The sequence below is a fragment of the Mustela erminea genome, chromosome 2 (assembly GCF_009829155.1).
Source record: "Mustela erminea isolate mMusErm1 chromosome 2, mMusErm1.Pri, whole genome shotgun sequence".
Lineage (NCBI taxonomy): Eukaryota > Metazoa > Chordata > Mammalia > Carnivora > Mustelidae > Mustela > Mustela erminea.
In genome coordinates this window covers 161550177-161574318 of record NC_045615.1, presented here as the reverse complement: position 1 = coordinate 161574318, position 24142 = coordinate 161550177, and the positions used below count along the sequence as shown (strand labels likewise).

Here is a 24142-nt window from a genome sequence, read left to right as displayed (position 1 = left end):
AATAGTATTCCTCAATTAGATGATTAAAGCTAGGGATTACAAAGTGTCTAGATCAGATGACAACTGTCCTGGGAGAAACCAAGACACCTAGTAAACCATTTTAAAGACAATTTTTTTTTTCAGTATAAAACATATACAGAAAAATACTTACCTCGACAATATTCCATTAAGATAAGCACTTCCCATACATTATCACTTATTGAATTAACAGCACAGTCCAAATAACTCACAATATTTTTGTGACCAGACAGCTCTTTCTGAAAAATAATAATTGAAAAACATACATTTTCAAGCTCTACTAGCAATAGTTTAAAGTCTAAATTAATATATTTAAAGAATTTCAAAAAGTAAATTAAGAATAAATATGGAAGCTGACATATTTCAAAAAGGTTTCTACAGTTTCAATGAAAAGTTTCCTTACATGTGCCTGCCATTTTCTAACAGGCAAATATTCAATGAACACTAATTTTTAAACTCAATCAGGACAAAAGAGATGGTTCACTCAAAACCAGCAGTCTCCCAAAGTGTGCATGATAGTCCTTCGGGACTCAAGAATATAATACCATAACTTTTATTTATTTTTAGCTAAAAATATTTTTTAATTAAGCTCTAATATTTATGAACTAACAAGTACACTCTAATTTGTTTTCCCTGCAACATACTACAATTTATGTGTACTTAGTTAAGTGGATTTATGAATGTATATACTTTTAACTAAATAACCTACAAAACAAACAAGTGGCTTAAAAAAATTCTATTAAAAAACCACAGGTTAGAGCGCCTGGGTGGCTCAGTGGGTTAAGCCACTGCCTTCAGCCCCGCATCAGGCTCTCTGCTCGGCAGGGAGCCTGCTTTCCTCTCTCTCTCTGCCTGCCTCCCTGTCTACTTGTGATCTCTCTCTGTCAAATAAATAAATAAAATCTTTAAAAAAAAAAAAAAAAGGAAAGAAAAGAAACCACAGGTTAAAAATAATAATAATAATAATACAAGTAGTACGAAAATAAGGAAAAAATGGCAAATCTGACACTTTTGTTTCTGGTAAAGATAATGATCAGCATGTAATGAGGTTCAAAATAATCATCTAATTAGGTAGGTCTGGAAATTAAAAAACGATTATCAACAATACTTATTAAAAATAAATTTACACCCACTACCATTAATAATAAACCCTATTTTAACCATGTAATTTGGAAGCTGTAATGTGACTGGTTCATAAATACACAAATATAATAGTAGATGGGCACCAAAAAGTTAGAAGACCACCGCTGTAAAGAACGAATCACCCTAAATTCTGTGTTCAAAGGCAGAGAACCTGAGTTTTATTGCTACTGAGGATGACTATATTTTACGTATCAAAATTACACAAATTCGGGGTACCTGGGTGGCTCAATGGGTTAAGCCTCTGCCTTCAGCTCAGGTCATGATCCCAGGGTCCTGGGATGGAGCCCCATATCGGGCTCTCTGCTCGGCAGGGAGCCTGCTTTCCCCTCCCTCTCTCTGCCTGCCTCTCTGCCTACTTGTGATCTCTGTCAAATAAATAAATGAAATCCTTAAAAAGAAAAAAAAAATTACACAAATTCTATTGAAAGGAAGAACTGTGGTACACAGTACCATGTCTAAACTCAAGTTCAAGAACTTAGTCTAAGAACGCCAATTATCTTGGGGTAAATCTCTTCACCCTTTCAACTGATAGCTTTTCTAAAATGCTTTTAAAAACCAAGTCTCAAAGCCTAGTCAATTCTAGTCTAAGTAGGGAGTAGGGAGAATAAAGCAGAATCAGATAAATCCTGTTGTATAAGTATCCCTATCGCTGAACAAAAGGGATCAAATTGTATGTTGCTAATGATGTTGATGTAAAGTAGGAAATCTCTAAGCAGCTCACAGTAGCAGTGATATTAACAAGTGTTTGACATGGACGTGGAAAAACCAGAATCCCACACACTGCTGGTGTGAACATAAAAGGTTCAACTGCTATGGAAAACAGTTCTGTGGCTCCTAAAAGTTAAACACAGAATTACCATAACCCAGAAATTCCACTCCTAAATACAAAGTCAAAAAACTGAAAACAAATAAATAAATATATATACACACATATTCATAGCAGCACTATTCACAACAGCCAAAAAATAGAAACAGCCCAAATGTCCATCAATTTTTTTTAAAGTCCTCAAAAGATGAATAAACAAGCTGTGATAGACAGTTAGATACACACATACCAGGCAGATGAACCTCAAAAACATGCCAAGTAAAAAAAGCCAACATAAAAGGTCACATATTGCATGACTCCATTTACATAAAATATCCAGAATAGGTAAATCTATGGAGACATAACACAATGGGTGGTTGCCAGGCAAGAGGTTTCTTTCTTTTTTTTTTTTTTTTGGAGTGATGGAAAGATTCAGAAGTAGGCAGAGGTGGCGACTGCCCATCATCATGAATGCACTAAATGCCCGAACTGTTCACTTTGAAATAGTGGATTGCAATAAATAAATAAATCAAACAAAAGTTTCATTTCAATAAGACAGAAGTGTTAAATATATATTAGCATGTGATAAGCCGTGGATGAGAGGAGGAAGAGCCGCAGACAAGAGCCGGGGAGGAGGAAGAGAAGGAAGGCGTGCAGGAAGGGGGAGCGGAGGAGAAGAAAGAAGAGACGGACAGAGACGGGTGGGGAGAGGGCAAGGAAGAAAGAGAAGAGGGGGAGGCAGAGGGGGAGGCAGAGGAGGCGGCGGAGGAAAAGGCAGCGAAGGGGGAGGAGAGAGGGTGGGAACGAAGTGGAGGAAGCTGGGAAGGCTGAGGGGAAGGGAGAGGCGGAGGGAGGAGGAGACGGAAGAAAAGGAGACCAGGGGAGAAGGAGGAGGAGAAAAACAAGGCGCCACACAGAGCACTGAGAATAAGGTAACTTAGAAAAAAAGAACATTTTGATTTGGTACATTTTTTTAACTGTTTAGTCAACCCAGTTACTGACATTTCTTTAATAACCTATTAAAATATTTTTTACTTTTCCTAACATTTAAAAAGAATCTTTCCCTTATTGGAGGTTCTCTTTCCATGTATTGTAGAGTACACCCCCAAAAAAGTAATAACAACAGTAAACTTTATAACATGATTTTTAAAATGAAAAGCAAAACAAAATGTTGTTGAAGACAAACACATTACACTGAATGTATTAAACACCATGGGGAAGGTAAACACCAAATTCAAGACAATGGTTCCTTTTTGGATGAGAACAGCATAAGGATATGGCTAGGCAGGAATATACAGAGGCTTTAACTCTATCTGTAAAATTTTAATTCTTAAGTTGGGTAGTGCATAAACTGGGACTTATTACATAATTCTCTAATTTTTCCATTCTCAAAATATTTCATAATCAAAATGTATTTTTAAAAGAGGGGGGAAAAAGAAAAAGCAGAGTCCTTGCCCATTGAACTACAATCAGAAAGAGAGGATTAAGGAGTAGTTGACTACAGTTACCCCTACGGAGGACTATAAAGAATACACTTCAAAGGTTTTCTAGACCTGCATAAACCAGTAAGCAGCTTGCCTAAAACCTGGCTACTGTTACCGTGCAAAATCAAAAGAAAATACAGCAAATTTTTCAAATGGAATTACACTTTCACTTACCATAATTGTAATTTCCCTTTTACAAATGTTGAGGTCTGGCATGCTATTCACATACATTCGTTTCAATGCATGGCGGATTCCACCATGTGTCCGCACCAGGAAAACCGTGGAGAATCCACCTAGGAGAATGAGTACCGGTTAATTACAAAGAAGCAGAAACTACTATGCAGTATCACTGAGGAGCTTAATCTAAGAAATAAACCACAAACAAGACAAAAATAATAGCAAGCAACTATTTTATTAGATTAAAAGCCAAAACACTGGCTTCCTAAAGCCAAAACACTGGCTTCCTATGACCATCACAAAGTAGTACATGGAGAATAGCATGCTCCTCAAATAAACATGCTTCTCTTTTAAAGGTTAAAATACTAAAATTTCATTTTGCTTCTTATGTAACATGTGGAAAATGTCACTATAACTGCATTACTATAGTTTGGCACATATTAGTGACTATCTAATCACCAGCCTCCTCCTCTCTGTGATAACAAAACACTGATGTTATCTGAGATAGCAACAGAATCAGATGGGTGGGTTCCCCTCCAGTTCCAGGGGATGAACCAACACTGTTACACGGAGATAATGAATCTCATTTCCTCTTGTCAGTATCTGACTTAGGACTAGGTATGTAAACAATTTCGCTATGGGACATAAGGGGAAAATTGGCTGGGGATTGCAGGGAAAGAATGTCCACCCAGAAAAGAGAGAGACTTATGAAGAAGGCCAAGCTCCTCTGCTAGCTTTTGGATTTTGTTAGAGATGAATGTGATGTTCAGACCTACTGTAGCTATCTGTGGGCAGGATGGACCAGACGGGACCATGATGGACCAAAAGGATCAGAGCAAAGATGACCTAAACCACTGACACAGTTAGGCTACTGCATTAGACAACTCTGGAACCATCTCCTTCCAAAAGTCTTAGCATGATGTAAGTGTCCTCATTATATATGCCACCGTTATTTGGACAGTCTGTTAACTGTATTTGAGAAAGCAGATCCAAAACACATTGCTCAGCTTTCTAAAGAACAATTATTTGTCACATCTACACAAAAACTCCACCTGAAGTCTTTAAAGCTCATCCTGGTAAAGGATATTATGTTGTTTAATGTAGTTTAAAACAAAAAATGGTTGTGTCACTTTTATCAGTTTGATAGCCCTAATAAAACAGCATCCTGAGCAATTATAAGGCACCTGCATTGATTCAACACAAAACAATCAGAGGAAAAGTAAACTACTGGGGAGAAATGCTAGGGAAAAAGAGTTCCTAAGACACTCCAGAACCAGTATGGATTCAACCCAGAGTCTTCATATCCCCCAACTGCAGTTCCAAGAAACTGTAAAACTCCCACGTCGTAGATCTGGATTGCCATATACACAATGTAGGGAAAGTCAAATCATCCAACTCGCAAGGTGGTTACCAGGAAAGAAAAAGATGGTATTTGGGAAAGGTACTTGAAATAAAAGCTCTAACAATGCAGGGAATTTTTTTAAAAGAAGTTCACTTAGCATTAATTTCATATACAAACATTAAGAAATTAGTAGCACTAATAAAGTACTACTTCAACTATTCAAATTTTTATTTGATTTTTAAAAATTTAAAGAAAATGCTGAAAGTTAGGTCTCTATGTGGAGTTAGTATGAGTATAGGTCAAGATAAATTATTTAAACAGAATTTGTTCTGAGATATTTTTCTAGAGAGAGAGAACGAATTTATCTTGAATGCATTTCCAAGTTCTGACCCAAGTCAGAGTCAGAAAGCCTAAGCAGGCCGTGTATGTGTGTGTGTATGTGTGTGTGTGTGTGTGTGTGTGTGTCCCCCTACACTTTATTCTACTTAGGTATATGTTCTTATAAATACACAATAATGTAAACTGGTTATTAACTGGGGAATTGGGCAGTAGTCTCCCAGTTGGTTCTGATGTACACCCTAGCTGAGCATCCACTGAACCAGAGATAAAGATCTTAGAGGAGTCATGGATCCTATATATTCAGTTCTCAACCACCCACTAACAAAGTAACTTTATGCCTATGAATTAGGGAAACTAAGGGAAAAAATTTAATTTTCTTCATAAAACCCATATTCCTTAAAGTTAAAGCTTGCTGATTTCACTAATTTGAAATTAGACCTAAATCCCACCAGACGTTAGGTTTTCTAAAGAGACATGTTCATTAACTGTGATTTATACCTAAACTAGGTAAAATTGGTCATTAATAGTGCCTGCTTTGAGAATGAAAGGGAAGTCATTTATTTATATTTCTCCAAATACTATATTTTCCAACAATTTCTGATTGTTAATTAGCTAATATTATTTGCCTGAAGAAGACATTCAGTGGTAATTAGTTAAGAATTACAGTAATCCAAGAGAGGAGTATCATCTGCTTGCCATCAATCCATCCACACCTACCAAAGTCTTCAACACATATGTTTCCTCAGGAAGTCTTACATGACCAACCCCATTCAAGTTCATCATGCATCATTCCTTCAGAATTTTTACCTAGAGTTTTGACTACATTATTGTGTACTTCAATTCTCGACTCACCACATACATATATCACAAGATTACTAGCAGTTAACCACAAATTCCCCTTTTTATATATTTTCTACGTCCAATTCAATATATTGTTCAATTCCAAGCAAAGGCACAGTTGTTAAATTAAAGCTATATTTATAATTCCAAATTTGGAGCCATAAGGGTATTATAAAGCATTCCAAATGTGTCCCCAAATCCCAAGAGTAAAAAACTAGTGACAGATACTGATCTGACAGAGTAAAATGGGAAATAATGTATATTTACACAACTTAACACGAGAAGGAAAATTACTGAAATCTTTTGTAATCTATAAATCATATAATATAGGCATTCCTTTCCAATTGTGGGTACATATTCTGAAAAGCAATGATTATCAGCCTCCCCCAGTTTGTTTCCAGGTTAGACATGCAGTTCACATGTGAAACCACTGCACAGGTCGCCAAATTCAAATATCATCTCTTTGTCCACAACCCAACACAAAAAGTATCATATTTCAATGAAGGACTAGCTTGAAGCCAACCTAAATTTGTTTCAGTTAACAGTGTTAAAATAATGACAATGTAGCTTGCACCTGACCGAAAGCACGGCTCTAGAGACGCCAGGTGCCTTTGGTAATTGTGTATGCACGGAAGGCATGTATTTCTACAGCCTAACTTTTCCTGATAAACCACTCCTCCTATTAAAAGCCATTATTTTTCCATGCTTTCATTTGTCTTACTTTCCATTTACTGATGGTGCATTTATTTGTAACTCTCCTCGAATGTGTTCAGAAAGATAACATAAAAAAAGGAAAACATGAAAAAAAAAAAAAAGAAGGAAAACATGAATGACAGAACCAGTTTCCTTCTTTATCTTCCTGCACTTCCTCGGGTTCAGATGTTCATTTACCAACTAAGAGTAGCCAAAGGAGCAGAAATTCATCAGTAACAAAATAATCCTGAGAACACTACTAAGTAGTCCACTGGGTTAGGTAAACAAGAAAGCAGGGACCTGGATTAAGATATTAGTTTTACATTATAAGCAACCTGAGATAAATCAAAATGAACAATCCTCCATTTAATCTCAAATGCCAGCCACCCAGGAAATCCTCCAATTACCTTGTACTGATAAAGTTTGTTTTGAAGGTATTTTACACAGGTTTTATCAGATAATCTTTATAGAAGTGTCTGGTTTAAAACACAGATACCAGGGCACCTGGGTGGCACAGTTGGTAAAGCGCCCAACTCTTGGTTTCAGTTCAGGTCCGGATCTCAGGGCTGTAAGATCAAGCCCCTCCAGGGCACCGCACCCGAGTCTGCTTGACTCACTCCCCTCCCTCCACAACCACGCGAGCACACGCTCCCTCTTCCCCTCAAGTAAACCTTTTTTAAAAAATAAAGTAAAATAAAAAACAAAGCACAGATACCATATATAAGGTTTAGCCTCTTCCTCCCTCCACACCTTTTGACAAAAAAAAGAATCATTTCTAGGGACTACTGTAGTGTACACACAAGGCTTAACTCATTTTTTTTTCATTTTTTAAAAATTATCTTTAATTAACATATAACATTAACATATAACGTATTATTTTATTATATATAATGTATTATTTGTTTCAGGGGTACAGGTCTGTGAGTCATCAGGCTCACACACGTCCCAGCACTCCCCATGGCACAGACGCTCCCCAGTGTCCCTCACCCGGCCACCCCATCCCTCCCCCATTTTAACAGTGGCAGAGTATGCTATACCATGTAAATACCATAATTTGATCATCTCCAAAGTGATGGTCATCCAGGTTAGTCTGGTGTTTTATCTGTCTCTTGCTATTATGGACAATAAATGTTGCATTAAACACCCTCGTACAATCATTCTTAAAGACTAGCACTTTTGTTCCCGTGGCATAGATTTCCAAGGTAAGTCCCCCAAAGGAAAAATACAGATTCAATACTGCCAGGCTAAACCCTGAAAGGCTGTAGCAACTTTCACCAGCAACAGGAGTCCTTTTTCTCACATGCTCGCCAGAGCACTTAAAATTCTGCCAATCTGATAGGGAAAGACTTGTGGCTCTGTTACTTCTAGCTTTCATTCTTCTCATTACCAGTGAAACAGCCTCTTTGCCTCTTTTTGACGGTCACTTGTATCCACTCTTCCATGACTTGCCTTCCTATCACTGGTCTCTTTCTCTAAAGGGTCCTCTCTTTCCTTCCGTCGTAGGAGAGCATTATAGAATTCGCCTGACACACGAAGGTGTGCCTATTTGGTCTACCACTTGGCTCCATTTGGTATTGATCAAGGACACACACCAAAGCTTGATTCAGAATCATATAATGGGGGAAGAGGAACTTAATTTTTTAATTTTTTTTTTCAAGATTTTCTTTATTTAACAGAGAAAAAGAGTAAGAGAACACAGGCAGGGGAAGCATCAGGGGGAGAGGGAGAAGCAGGATCCCCGCCAAGCAGGGAGTCTGATGCGAGGCTCAATCCCAGGGCTCTGGGATCATAACCTGAGCCAAGGGCAGATAGATGCTCAACCAACTGAGCCACCCAAGCACCCCTAATTTTTTCTTTATATGTCATTGTAGTGTTGGATGTTGTATGGGGGCTGTGTTTTATTGGAAATTTTTAGAGAAATAATGTAGAACATTTCTTTTAAATGAATGAGAAAAGAACTCATCAACTTAAAACAGATAAAGGAAAGGTACTTTCCACCACTATACAGTAAAAGCGCATACAAAAGGGGTCACACAAAGCCACGAGATTTCCAATAAACATATTGTGATCTCAACCGTAGCATTTACCACTGTACTCCTCCATAACAAAAATAAGAGGATTTTTTTTTAAAGCCTTAAATCCATAAGGTCAAAGAGAAAGAGACAAGACATGTCAACAAAATTTTGGAAGATGAAGAACTTAGGGACACATGGTATAGGACTAAACAGAACAGAGAAAGACCACATCAAGCATTTGACTGGAAGGGAGAGGGAGCAAGAATGAGCAAGAAGCAAGACTAGTCTAATGACATAAACCTGAAAAACTAAAAAATTACAGAATTATGGGGGGCCCTGTGAAAGCAGGGATAGCAATGAGGAAATAGGAAGACTGGATTAAAGTCTTCATAAAAGCATCAGACCTCTAGATTCCCCACCCCATTCCTCCTGGCCAAGCCAACACCATCCTCCCCCTCCAGGCAAGATGAGTTAAACCAGCAGTCATCTGGGACACTAGGCACCATTTGTAGGCATGCGGACAGAAGCGGAGAGAAAGGTGTAGTCCTAAAAACAGGAAAATTAAATAAAAGTCTACACACTGTAAAGAGAATCTCCACCTCAGTCTGAGACCATTTCTCAGCAACAAGCACCAGACAGTAAGTACATCCTAGTCCTATCAAAGAAGTTCTCTTCTTGGAAACCGGATTAAAAAAATACAGATACGGAAATTTGGGAGACACAGAAGGAAAACAGAGTGGCTTTCTGACTCATGATTGAGGTGAAGCCCTGAATTAAGAAACCCTTACAATTTACACAAAGCCCTTCCAATCATCACTTTAAAGAACCTCACTCAAAAAATAAAAAAAGACAAAAACAAAAACAAAAACCAGACATCAAATGTTCATCAGACACAGAAAGACTCCAACATAAGAGATGAAAAAAGGCAAACAGGAAAAAAGGAACTCTGAACAGATACTAGGATCTGAAGAAATCATCCATGAACCTACAAACATGTTCAGAGTGTAAGGAAAATACTGTGTCACGAAATAAGAGCAGGGTCCTATAAAAGGGATGGATATTCTGAGAATGAGGAATGATTTTTGCAAATTAAAACTAAGAGATCAAAAGGGGAAAACTTCAACAGAGGAGCTAGAAGATAAAATTAAGGAAAATTTCCAGAAATTTTCCAGACAAAAGAAATAAGAAAAGACAGGAACATAAAAGGACCAGTGTAACAGATCTACTATCACAGTAACAGAAGTTCCAGAAAGAGAAAATAAAGAAATAAATAATTAAGAATAATACTTATTCTTTCTTCTTTCTTAATATTTCTTTATAAGAAGAAAAGTATATCGAAGATATAATACACACACATATATTCCAAACTTGATGTGCATGGGTTTCCATAAGTAAAAAGCTAACCATATATATAGATATATAGAGTATATCCTACATACACACACACAATGGAGTATTTGTTATAAAAACGAATGAAACCTTGCCATGTGCAACAACGTGGATGGATCTAGAGGGTATAATGCTAAGTGATTAAGTCAAAGAAGGACAAATACCATCATTTTGCTCACATGTGGAATTTAATAAACAAAAACAAACAAAGAAAAAAGAGACAAACAAATGAATTCAATATCGGCAACAACCTGGTGGACACCAGAGGGAGTGGGTGGGCACAGGTGAAAAAGGTGAAGGGGAGAAAGGGTACACTTATCACGAACACTGAGCGAGGTGCCCAACTGCCTAATCGCTACATTGTACACCTGGAACAAAGGAAACAATGCGTGTTCATTATACTGGAAGTTTTAAAAAATCAAAATTTAATTAAAGTTTAAATATTTAAAAAAAAAAAAAAAAGCACTAACCCAGCAAATACCAAGCATGGTGAACAAAAACAAAAACAAACACAAAAAAACACCATATCAAGGCTAATCATCAAGAAACTTCAGAAGGTTCAGGATTAAGAAAAAATCTTTTTGAATGGTTGCACATTTGCTTTAGTTCAGGGTAGATTTGGCCCTATACCCTTATCTGGCCATCTCACAAGCAGAGAGTGAATGTGTAAGCACAATTAAGCTCGTACTACTTTTAAATAAGCATATCATATATGGATGAGAGAGTGGATGTGTAAGCACAATTAAGCTCGTACTACTTTTAAATAAGCATATCATATATGGACGGCACCATTTTACCAGTTGCAGCGTTCTTCCAGCTTCAGGCTGGAGACTGGCCCCAGAAAGACCTACTACGTGGCTGGAGCAGGAACTTTTCAGCCTCCTGCCTCTACTTCCATTCCACCTGCCCACCTCTGAGGAGAAGAGAGGGTTTAAGAGACTGAGTGCAATCACATGGTCAATGATTTAATCGACTGTGCCTATGTAAAGTGGCCTCAATAAAAATTCTGAATAACAAGACCCCGAGAACTTCCTGGTTGGTGAACACACTCACATCCGCAGAGCGGCCCACCCTGCCCCCATGTGGACAGAAGCCCCTGCACTCGAGGCCCTTCCATTCCTTATACCCCTGCCTCATGCACCTGTTCAGCCCGGCTGTTCACTGTAGCCTTGGTAATAAAATGGTAATCATGAGTAGAGCACATTCTTAAATTCTGAGTCATTCTAGCAAATTATCAAACCTGCAGAGGAATCATGAGAAACCCCAAATTTGCTGTCAAGAAAGTCACCAGAAGTGCTGAAGGCCCCCAGGCATCTGAAATTGGGGCAATCATCTGAGACTGAGCCCTTTAAGGCGTGGGTTGAGTCTAGTAGTGTCCGAACTGAACTGAGGGGCACCCAGCTAGTGTCAGAGAACCGCAGGCAGAATGTAACTGCTTACCTAAAAGTAGTAGTTATGAATGTATTTCATCTTCTACTTGGGAAGATGAGAAGTATGCCATATCAAGCAACAATCAAAAAAACTTTTAAACCTAACGGTGATTCAAAATGGATTTGGTCTAGAGGTCTAGAGGCCAACATCAGATATTTTGGAGACATACAATACTAAACTAAGTACTTAGTAAATACTTGTCTATACAATGAGACATCCCTACAAGCTATACTGCACTGCTTTCAAACTCTCCCAGCTTCCGGTCCATTCCACAGAGCAGAGCTGATCTTTTGTTCATCAATCTGCCTCTCCTATTAGGTAGTAAGCAACTTGATGACAATTTCACACAACATTAGATGCAAAATAATCAAAATGTGTTCATAATGTAATAGTTCAATCACTTTTGAAGTAACCAAACTCTTCTGAAATGAAAAAAACGAGGTGTTTTTTAAATGCCTTGATAAAACTAAGATACACTTTGACAAAACCTGGCAAGTTTTGTAGTCACTGTAAGAAATTAATTTCATCAATATAATTTACATTCAGTGAATGTCTCTTAGCTCCTAATTAGCACCTTCTTTCCAGAGAACAGAAAATCCAAGTTGGCAGGGGTTATATAAATAATTGCCACTAAATGTTTCTTATAACCATGGTTCTCAGCCTATTTTCTTGCCCAACACATTGGAAAACACTACTCATTCCCAAAAAGTGACAGAGACGGCCAATGGAGTTGGGAAGAAAAGGTATCAAAATCGAGAAGTACAACACTAAGAAACCGATTCAGTAAGGATCATCTATGTATGCCCAAAATTCAAGATCAAGTGTGATGAGAAATAGGATATTCCCATGATGCCAAAGTATCACAAGGAAAAAATTCCCTTGTAAGGGAGAAATCTGGGAGTCATTAATATTGCATTAATATTGACATTACGTGCTTCCTGATTACCTGCAAAGTAATTTTGTTAAAAACTTTTCACCTGGGATGCCTGGGTGGCTCAGTTGGTTGGACGACTGCCTTCGGCTCAGATTGTGATCCTGGAGTCTCGGGATCGAGTCCCGCATCGGACTCCCAGCTCCATGGGGAGTCTGCTTCTCTCTCTGACCTTCTCCTCGCTCATGCTCTCTCTCACTGTCTCTCTCTCAAGTAAATAAATAAAATCTTTAAAAAAAAAAAAAAAACTTTTCACCTGATAAATCTTAAGGCCCAACTCCAGCGCACATGAAACAGAGGCTAGAAGAATAAGGAAAGTGCTAACACAGAGAAACAACCAAAGTCCAAGACACTGACTTCGGCTAGTTGTCTTACACAGTGTTCCATAGGTAGAGTAAAAAAAATAAGGGGCGTAGGGTTATTCTGCATTTTTTTTTTTAAGATTTACTTATTTACTTGAGAGAAAAGAGAGAGAGAGCACATGCAGGGGAGTGACAGCAGGGCGCCTGATGTGGGCTCAACCCCAGGACCCTGGGATCATGACCTGAGTTGAAGGCAGACATTTAATTGACTGAGCCACCACGGCGTCCCTATTCTAGATTTAAAAAGACATAACAATGAAATGCATTACATAATCCTTGATCAAATTCTAGTTTTGAAAGAGACCATAAAACATTTTTGTTGGTGAAAGAAACCATAAACCCTTTTTGTTGGTGGTGAACTGTCTGAAGGAAGTAATAGGGAGACTATCATTTTACTTACTAGTACGTAATTGCTATTTAAACACATATATGTTCTTAAAATGTATACGTTTTCCTCCTTAACCACAGTACCTCTCACCCACCTAAGAAAATGAACAATAGGCCTCCTAATACACAGCCATTATTCAAAATTATCCAAGTGTTTTCAAAAACTTATAAAGAAAATACTATAAAATGTTACTGGCAGTTGAATGTAGATGAAGGACAACCTGGTCATTCATTATACTGTTCCTTCCAGTTTTCATATTACTGTAAACTTTTCATGACAAAGTTGGAAGAAACGCGAAACGCCAGATGTTTTTCCCCAGGTAACTGCTCCCTCCCTTGCCAACCACAACCACACCACCACCACTGAGAATTATTCTTTCACAAGAAAAGACACTGCCCCTGATTATACAGACGCCAACTTCCCCAAAGGCACCATGAGTCTCTTACCACAGAAAATGTTTACGGTATCCTAGATACCTACAGCTCCGACATCCTGACACACACAAGCACCTCATGCTTCTGAAAGACTGGGCTTTAGAAGCGTTTACCCCATCGAGTTTGTCTCCCCAGGGAACGGAAGAGGAAAGACGGAAGGGGAGAATTACATGCGGTCTTTCTGTAGCGTGTGTACCGTCACACATCGCGCAAATCAACAAGACAGAGGAAATACCAAGCTGTCAGCAACTTCTGGTTTTAACCATTGCCAAAGAAAACAATGTCATTTGAAAACAATCTTCAAAATAAGTGGAACAGGCACTTATTTTGCTGTGGGATTTGAGCCAGAAGAATGATCCTCCTCCCAATGCCCACTGACCTGTGACACGTCAGAGTTTCATCACTTTAAGTTCGGCAATGACTTCAGAAGTTTCTTTTAAAAGTGAAAATACTCCTAAAGAGGATTACTAACTTAAATTTTTGCCGAAGTTCTCATGTCAGTAAGTGCTATCTGGTAGAAGGCAATGAAAGAACGGGTCAGGGACATTTGACGAGGCAGAAATAGGAGGAGCTGGAGATCGGGCGAGCGCGCGGCCTTCACACAGCCCTCACGACGTAGAGAACTGCCGAGCGCATTACCTCATTTACCACTCACATCACGAGGCAGTCTAACCGACATTCCTGCTGTCCAGACGAGGAATAAAGTCAACACTTAGAAGGTAAGCAGTTAGTCCAATAACACAAAACTGAGTCTTCCTCCCTCCCCCATAAATCTCACCTTCTAATGATTTTTACATCCACATCCGTCCGTGTTAGTTGTGTCAGAAGAAAAGTTTACTATATAATTACAAATGGGAGGACCTAGGAAAAACATTAAAACGGAGGAGGAACAAAAGAAAAACGGATAACCAGGAGAAAACATGCCTTCCCCACTCCCAGGGTTTCCTCTTGATAGAAACGCAGGTCACAGGCAGTATTTCTCATAAAGACGACGAAGTCAAAACCATGTTTGACTGGACTGCTCAGCGCCTTACCAGACATTTCAGATGAAAACCTACATTTTCAACTTGTCTTAAAAACTTGGAAATAAGGAAACAGCGGCCCTCATTCCTACACGGCCTCACGCACATGAAGCTGTCAGCCGGCGTGCCCTCACACAGCCCTCACACAGCGCGTGCGCTCCGCAGGGCATCTGCACTCTCTCTGCTCGCCGCCATTTCATCGCGTTCCCTGGCCCACTTCACTCCGACAGGCCCGCCTGGCCTGGGCAGCATCGGAGTCTGCAACCCCTACAACAGGAACTTCCCAGAACCGACCCGCTGCAGTATGTACACTTGTTATACTCATCCAATGCCTGTCTCCTCAACTGCATGTAAATTCCACAAAAACATTTTTCTTATCACACTTTCATCCGTGTTTGAGTACCACCTCGTCCGACACTCAAATATTGAAGTGCACAACTTAACATTAAGAAAATGGTTCTGCCAAAAGTAATTTTAACTGGTAAGTTACAACGACTACATTGATCTTCTGTGAATAAAAAGCAATGAATCTGATTGATCATTTTCCTTTGTTGTTCACTACACTTCTCATTTACAGCATAAATTCTGAAAACAGGAATTCACTTCTGCACCATGTAAACCACGCATTCATTCAACAATATATATTAACTGTTCACAAGGTGCTGAGTACTGTACTAGGTACAAGAAACAAGATGACCTGTAAAAATTTCAGAGAAACCCTCTTGCCCTTTGTGAGCTTACTTCTAAAGGGACTGAAACGAAATAAATAAAATATACACTATATGGGAGATAGTGCTACATCCTGAGAAGAAAATTAAGTTGAGATGGATAGCAGACTGGAAACCTGGGTTGGCGGGAGGCGTGAAATTAAAATGTTTAATCTAGATGCATGGGGATGGCCCGGAGCGACTTCCAAGTCAAGATGGAAAGTGAGGGAACGAGCCCACTTGTCCCACTATTGGGACAAGTACATTCCAGGTAGAGAAAATAGGGTGTGCAAAGGTCCTAAGACGGGGAGCCCGGCTGATACATTTGGAGAGCAGCAAAGGGACCAGAAAACCTAAAGCCAAACAAACAAAGAAGAGATAACAAAAAACAAAAAAAATAAAAATAAAAATAAAAATAAAAAAGATTTCAAAGACATAAAAGGGATCCAGACCATGTAGGTCTTATGTACGGATGAGAGTAAAGATGTTGGCTTTCATTCCAAGTAAAATGAGAAGCCACTGGAGAGTTCTAAGTAGACGAGTGACATGACTGAACTTTTATTTTAATATTACCACTCTGGCTACTGTTTGGGGATTAGAGTGAAGGCAAAATTAGAAGTAGGAAAGCCAGGTAGTAGGCTACCACAGTAACTCTGTCAAAAAATGATAGTAGTATTGAAAAAGGCAATGGGAACAGTGAGAAATGAAAAAATTCTAGATATATTTTGAGGGTAGACTGGACAAGAATTCTTGACAGACTGGATGTGAGATATAAGAGAAAAAGAGGAGTTAAAATGTCTCCAAGATTTCTGGCCCGAGGAGTTAGAAGGATGAAATCACCATTAATTGAGACAGAGAAGACTGTAGTGGCAAACAATGCAACACGGGTTTCTCATTTCTACTTATCTTGTGAGCAGAGGCACTAACTACCTTTGTTTTGGACTGTCTTTTCAGGATTGCGTAGTGACAGCTTTAGCAGACACAGACTATATATTCCTCTGGAGCAAAGAGCAGTTTAGTTGACTGCCTAGCATAATAAAGATAATAATGCCCCCCCATCTTCTCTGGGACAGACTTAATACACATCGTAAAAGATTCCAGTTCCCTTAACTCGGGCATCCTCGCCTATAATACAATCCACCGTATGCACAGGCATCACCTGGGACCTTTTCCACAGTCCTGTGGGAACTGAGGCTCTGGCAACCGGAGCAAACACTGATACTCTGGCTACAGCTATTGCTGTAATAAAATCCTTCGTCTCGGGCACCTGGGTGGCTCAGTGGGTTAAGCCGCTGCCTTCGGCTCAGGTCATGATCTCAGGGTCCTGGGATCGAGTCCCGCGTCGGGCTCTCTGCTCAGCAGGGAGCCTGCTTCCTCCCCTCTCTCTCTCTGCCTGCCTCTCTGCCTACTTGTGATCTCTCTCTGTCAAATAAATAAATAAAATCTTAAAAAAAAAAAAAATCCTTCGTCTCGTGTCTTCTGACAGCATCCGTGTAACTATGGCAGGCTAACCCGTCAGATTACAAGGAAGGTAAAATCTCAAACTCTGAATAGTTCTTGACAAACAGCGAAAGTCTTGGGCAGAATATCAACAGTGTAGTTTGGACACATTACGTCACAGATGCCAACTGGACATTCAGTTGGAGACATGGAAGTGACAATTAGATTTCCAAGTATAACGTCCAGAGAAGAGACCAAAGCAAGAGATACCTTCTTGATTATCATCATTTATAGACACAATGAAAACAGCTATGTTCCTGTATCCAAAAAAAAAGTTACTTAATAGTAAAGCATCACTATATTTGTTAGCAAGGATGTTCTAAAATCAATAATCTTCTATCTTCTTTTTATATGCTCTTGTTGGATGTGGAGATTAGTAAAATATTACCACCATAATCATACATCAAGAGCCTTAAAATATTCATATTTTTTGCCTCATGATTTTATTATAAAATTCTACCACAATGAAATTGGTGACGATATGGAAACCTGTATTTCTATCAAAATGCAAATGACTAGGCAAATAACATTACAAGGGATGACATTTCGTGTAGACATTACAAAAATGCTAATATAACCATAACATAATATACTATAAACAAAATAATCTCATTGTCTTCAGGTACAGCTGAATTCAGAACACCAAGTTTCTTTCAACCAGTAAAACTCCCTTTGGTAAACTAATCTGAGATGGGTTCCTTCTGTTTACAGTTCAGAATCCTAAAGCATCAATTACATTAGCCTTTGGACAGCCCTTGGAAGCCAGCCAACATTAACGAGATTATTTCTATAGGAATGTAAATATCATGAATTCCTTATTAACTGAGAACTATGTATTTAAAATGCTTCCAAGGTAGAAACTCAGACACCATCAATGATACTCCTGTGTTTGGGGTATCAGGTAACAGTAAGATAAAGCAGGACAATACCACAGAGAGCTTCCTATAATCCTTAATACCACTTTGGGATCCACTTTAGAATATTAAGCAAAAGGAATTATATATTTGCATAGGTATTATATGCCCAGACACTCAGATATGAACGCTGTCTCCAAAATTACTGACATGGATTATTCACATCATTGCCATAATTTAACATAGTTCCCTAACCGTTCTGTTTGAAACAGACTACAAAGACCATCATAAATTCTTTTCAGTAACTACAAGATGGGAAATTTCCCCCTTTTTGAGACTGGACAAAATTTCAAAAACACTTGTAAGTTATTCCTAAACAAATTAAATGAAGAGAGAAAACAAAGTTTTTGATGGGTTTCAAAGGTTTTTGGAGGAAGAAAAAAAAAAGTATATGGAAATCGATACAACAGATCAATAAAGCTGTGTATTTTATAAGATGGTATTGAAATTTCTTAAATGACTTCTAAAATGTGTTAAAAGAAATGTCTTTATCAACTGTCAAAAACTGAGCTTCTTGATAGAGATCACTTGGCAAAACAATACTCATTTGTTTGCGTATTTATCAAAAAGGTGAACTCAGGGAAGCTGGATGGCTCAGCTGGTTTCAGCTCAGGTCATGGTCTCAGGGTCCTAGGATAGAGCCCTGTGTTGAGCCCCACCCAGCTCCACACTTGGCAGGGAGTCTGCTGCTCTCTCTCTCTCTCTCTCCTTCTTCCTTTGCCCCTCCCCCCACTTATGATCTCATTCCTAAGGGAAAAAAAAAAACTTAAAAAATCAACTTTTTCACAACTCTGAAACTACCCAAAAGTTTGCAACAATTTGAGAAGCTTCTATTCAAAACAAAGTGAATCTCAGTAAAAAAGTGAGCTTTGCGACATTTTAACTTGTCCTGTTCCTATCATTCTCTCCCAGCTCCATGGTAGTCTTGAAAAAATACACCTTACAACAACAGTAACTGCAAAAACCAGCAGACACTGGCATCAACAAAACAGGCTTGGCCTCACCATAAAAACACAAGACCTGTCAGGCCGCTCCCTAGAAAAGCTCCATTCTCTGGGTCTGTCTGTATCTGACCTGTCTCAGATTCAATGTGCAAAAATCACGATCACCAGAACTTGTGTTGAAAACAATCAGCAGCAACTAACCACACAACCTTGCGGCGGTCTCGGGCGGCCAGCCAAGTCAGGATAATGAGAGGCCGACTAAAAACACGGGGAAAATCTGGAAATGAAGTATCTATATGGGACGCTGGAAAGTTCCAACACATTCCCAGGGATCTAGAAGGCCGTCTGCATGTGAAGGGATGACCGTATGCCCAGACAAGATGAGAAGGCCCCACCGCTCCCCCCTGGGTGACACTGAGACTCTGAGCGAGAAAAGTAAAGGCTAAAGCAAAGCTGGAACCCGCGGCACTGAACTCATGCGCACACACAGAAAGGGCCCCTCAGCTACAGCCGAACACGCGCTGGCTGCAGGTTTCAGGGAAGACCTGTCCTGTCGTGAGCGGACCACTAACCGAACTGAGAAAAGACTCGAGTGGCTCCCATAAAAAATTCAGACTGTACAGAATCGGTAGAGGAAAGTCACTAAACAAATAGCAAAAACAAAATTCTGGCGAGTGGAGGAATCTGATTTCCAGAGTCACTTCAATAAGCTATTTAAAATGTCCAGTTTCCACCAGAAAATTATGAGCCATGAAAATAGTAAATATGGCCCATTTAGGGGTAGGAGGGAAGCAGTCAAGAGAAACTGCCTCTGAGGAAACCCAGATGCTGGACACACCAGACAAAAACGATGAATCAGCTACTACAAATATGTTCAGAGAACTAATAAAAAATCATGTCTAAAGAACAAATGTATGAAAATGATGCCTCACCAAGTAGAGAGTATCAATAAAGAGTCAGAAATTATTTTTTTAAGAGAGATGAAAGTTAAAGGATGGTAAACTATACAACATATAAACAGCAACCAAAGAAAGAGCCAGAATGACTAAACTAGTATTAGATAAATGAGGCTTTATAACAAATGTAATTACAAAAACAAGGAAATGCATTCTTATAATTAATGAAAAGGTCAATCTATCAATAACATGTAACAATTACAAACACATAAACACTTCAAAAAATCCCTAAATACATGAAGCAAAAACTGACTGAACTGAAGAGAGAAAAAGACGATTAAACAATGATAGTTGGAGAATTAAATACCCCAGTTTCAATAATGGATAGAACAAGTAGGCAGAAGGTCAACATGAAAAGAAGACTTGAGCATTACTAACCAACTAGACCCAGAAGACATTTGTAGAGCCCTCCCCTCAACAGCAGAATACACATTCATCAAGCACATATGAAACATTCTCCAGGAAAGATCATGTTAGAGCATAAAACAAGTCCCAATATGTTATTAAAAACTGAAATCATACAAAGAATGTTCTCCAACAAAAATGAAATGAAATTAGAAATCAAAAAAGGAAATTTGAGGAATTTACAAATATGTGGAAGTTAAAGACCATACTCATAAAAAACCAATGAACCAGAGACAGAATTACAAAGGAAATGAGAAAATACTTCCAAGATGAATCAAAATGAAGAAACATCATACCAAAACTTATGGGATGTAGTTAAAACAGTTATTGGAGGGAAACTTATAGTTGCAGATAACCACAATGAAAAGGAAGAAAGATCTCAAACCAAAAACTTAACTTCCCATATTAAAAACCAGAAAAAGCAGGTAATTTATACTGAAAGAAGGAAGGAAATAATAAAACTTAGAGTACAAAAAAACTAATAGGAAACAGAAAGACTAATAAGGAAAATTTGTTCTACCAACATTAAAGAAATAAATAGGATTACAGGGTAAACAAGTTTTGTCAACAAATTAAATAACCTGGATGAAATCAATAAATCCCTACAAAAATACAAAATACCTAACTAATTCAAGAAGAAATTAAAAATTTAGACCAATAAAGAGATTGAGTACCAAAAACACACACACACACACACACATACACACACACAAAAAAAACTTCCAACAAAGAATAGCCCAAGAACATATGGCTTCACTAGGGAATTGTATCAAATGTTTAAAGATGAATTAACACCAATCCTTCATACCTCTTCCAAACAATAGAAGTAACACTTTCTAATCCATTCTATGAAACAAACATATCACAAAAAAAGAAGTTACAGATCAATATCCCTTATTAATACAGATGGGGACATCATCAAAATATTAGCAAACAGGGGTCTCTAAAGACATTTATGGGAGCACTTGGGTGGGTGACTCAGTGGGTTAAGCCACTGCCTTCAGCTCAGGTCATGCTCTCAGGGTCCTGGGATCGAGCCCCGCATCGGGCTCTCTGCTCGGGGGGAACCTGCTTCCCCTCTCTCTCTGCCTGCCTCTCTGCCTACTTGTGGTCTCTGTCAAATAAATAAATAAAATCTTTAAAAAAAAAGAAAAAAAAGAAATTAGCAAACCAAATCCAAAAATGTTAACTAAAACAAAAACAAAAAGAAAACAACAACAACAACTAAAAAAAAAACCCTATACATTGTGACCAAGTGGGATTTATCCCAGGAATGCAAAGTTCGTTCAACCTTCAAAAATCAATCATGTAATAAAACATATTAATAAAGAAACCATGGGGCGCCTGGGTGGCTCAGTCATTAAACGTCTGCCTTCAGCCCAGGTCATGATCCCAGAGTCCTGGGATGGAGCCCCACATGGGCTCCCTGCTTGGCGGGAAGCCTGTTTCTCACTCTTCCCACTCCTCCTGCTTGTGTTCCCTCTCTTGCTGTGTCTTTCTCTGTCAAATAAATAAATAAAATCTTTCCCAAAAAATTAATTAATTAAAAAATAAAGACATCACATGATCAGACTGCCTGGGGGCTCAGTGGTTAAATGTCTGCTTTTGGCTCAGGTCAGGATCCCAGGGTCCTGGATGGAGGCCCACATCGGGCTCCCTGCTCAGCAGGAAGTCTGCTTTTCCCTCTCCCACTCCTCCTGCTTGTGTTCCCTCTCTCACTGTGTCTCTTTCTGTCAAAAACATAAAATCTTAAAAAAAAAAAAAAAAAAAAGACCATTTCAAAAAAATACAGGAAAAAATTTGAAAAAATTATGCCATTTCATGATAACACTCAACAAACTAAGATAGCAAGAAACTTTCTCAATGTGATAAACGGCATCTACCAAAACACACCGCTAACCATACACACTGATGAACAACTGAAAGCCTTCCTCTTGCAATCAGAAGTAAGACAAGAATGTTTGCTTTTACCACTTATATTCAATATTGTGTGGAAGATTTAAGCTAGAGTAATTTAGTTAAGAAAAATAAGTAAAATACCATTCAAATTGAATTAGAAGTAATATTATCTCTATTTGTAGATAACATGATCTTGTACATAGAAAAGCCTAAAAAATCCTTAAGAAAAAACTATCCAAGCTAATAAACAAGTTTAGCATGTTATGGGATACACATTTATTACTGCAAAAGCAACTGTATTTCTCTATACTAACATGAACAATCTGAGAAAGAAATTAAAACAGTTCCATTGACAATAGCATCAAAAATAGTAAGACAGTAATAAATTTAACAAAAGAGATGAAAGATTTGCATACTAGAAACTACAAAACACCACTGAAAGACATTAAAAAACGAATATATGGAAAAGCATCCCTCATTCATAGAATGAAATAGCAAATTAAGGTAGTTAATACTCCTCAAATACTCCTTAAATCCCCATCTAAAAATAAAACAAATAAACATAAACCTCCACTATCCCCATCAGATCCGTTTTGGTTTTTTTTTTTTCTTTTCAGAACTGCACAAGCTGACCTTAAAATTTATATAGAAATGCAAGGGACCCAAAACTAAACAAAACAACTTAATAAACAAAACAGCTAATTAAAACAAATCTTGAAAATAACAAACTTGGAGGACTCCTATTTCCCAAGTTCAAAACTACCTACAAAGCTAAGGCAATCAAGACAGTGTCATACTGGCATAAGGCTAGACATACAGATTAATGGAACAGAACTAAGGGCCTAGAAATAAGCCCACACATTTATGGTAAACTGATTTTCAATAAGAGTGAACACAATTCAGTGAGGAAAGAATAGTCTTTCAAAAAATGTGCTAGGACAACTTGATATTCCCATAAATGAATGAGGTTGGACCTGTAGGTCACACCATAGGCAAATATTAATTCAAAATGGATGAAAGACTTAAACATAAGAACTAAAATTATAAAACTCTAAGAAGAAAACATGGGTATATAAATCTTTGTGACCTTGGATTAGGCAACATATTTGTAGACATGGCACTAAAAGCACAAGCAATCAAACAAGAAATTGGAATTCATTAAAATCTAAAATTTTTGTGCTTCAAAGAACACTGTTATGGAAGCTAAAAGATAATCCAAAGAACGTGAGAAGATACTGACAAATACTATATCTGATAAAGATCTAGTACTCAGAATCCATGAAGAACTCTTAGCATTGAACAATAAGAAAGACAACCCAAAGGCAAACAGAATGATCAAAGGCAAACAGAACTACCATACGGCCCAGTAATTCCACTATTGGGTATTTACCCAAAGAAAATGGAAACACTAATTTGAAAAGATGTATGCACCACTGTGTTTAATGCAGCATTACTTACAACACCCAAAATATGTAATGATCAAAATATGGAAACACCCCAAGTGTCTATCAATAGATGAATGGATAAAGAAGACAACACACACACACACACACACACACACACACACACACACACCCCACTATGAAATACTACTCAGCCATAAAAAAGAATAAAATCTTGCCATTGGTGACAACATGGACGGACCCAGACGGTACTCCCCTAAATGAAGGAAGTGAGAGGAAGACACATATCCTATAATGTCACTTACATGTGAAATCTAAAAAACAAAACCAACAGACCCTTAAATACAGAGAACTGGTGGCTGCAAGAGGGGAAGCGGGCGAGAGATGAACAAAACAGACAAAGGGGACTAAGAGGTACAAACCTCCAGTTACAGAACAAGTAAGTCACAGCGATCAAAGTATAGCATAGGTAATAGAAAAAAATTAAATTAATTCCAGGATATGTAAATTATATCTCAATAAAGTTCTTGTTTTTTAAAAAATCAGGACATGTCCAAGGAACTACAACTAACTCCATTAAGCTGAAGCACAGGCTACAAAA

At 38.2% G+C, this 24142-nt stretch overlaps 1 protein-coding gene across 2 annotated transcripts in view; it reads right to left on the bottom strand.

Annotated features, from left to right (window-relative positions):
• Positions 1–24142, bottom strand: part of BMP2K (BMP2 inducible kinase) — a 122042-nt gene that overhangs the window by 71338 nt on the left and 26562 nt on the right. For both annotated transcript variants that reach the window (XM_032334693.1, XM_032334692.1), the window contains exons 2-3: positions 3625–3743; positions 152–257 (exon numbers count right to left, since the gene is read on the bottom strand). In XM_032334693.1, the coding sequence (XP_032190584.1) occupies positions 152–257; positions 3625–3743 (225 nt within the window). The remainder of the gene's footprint in view (positions 1–151; positions 258–3624; positions 3744–24142) is intronic.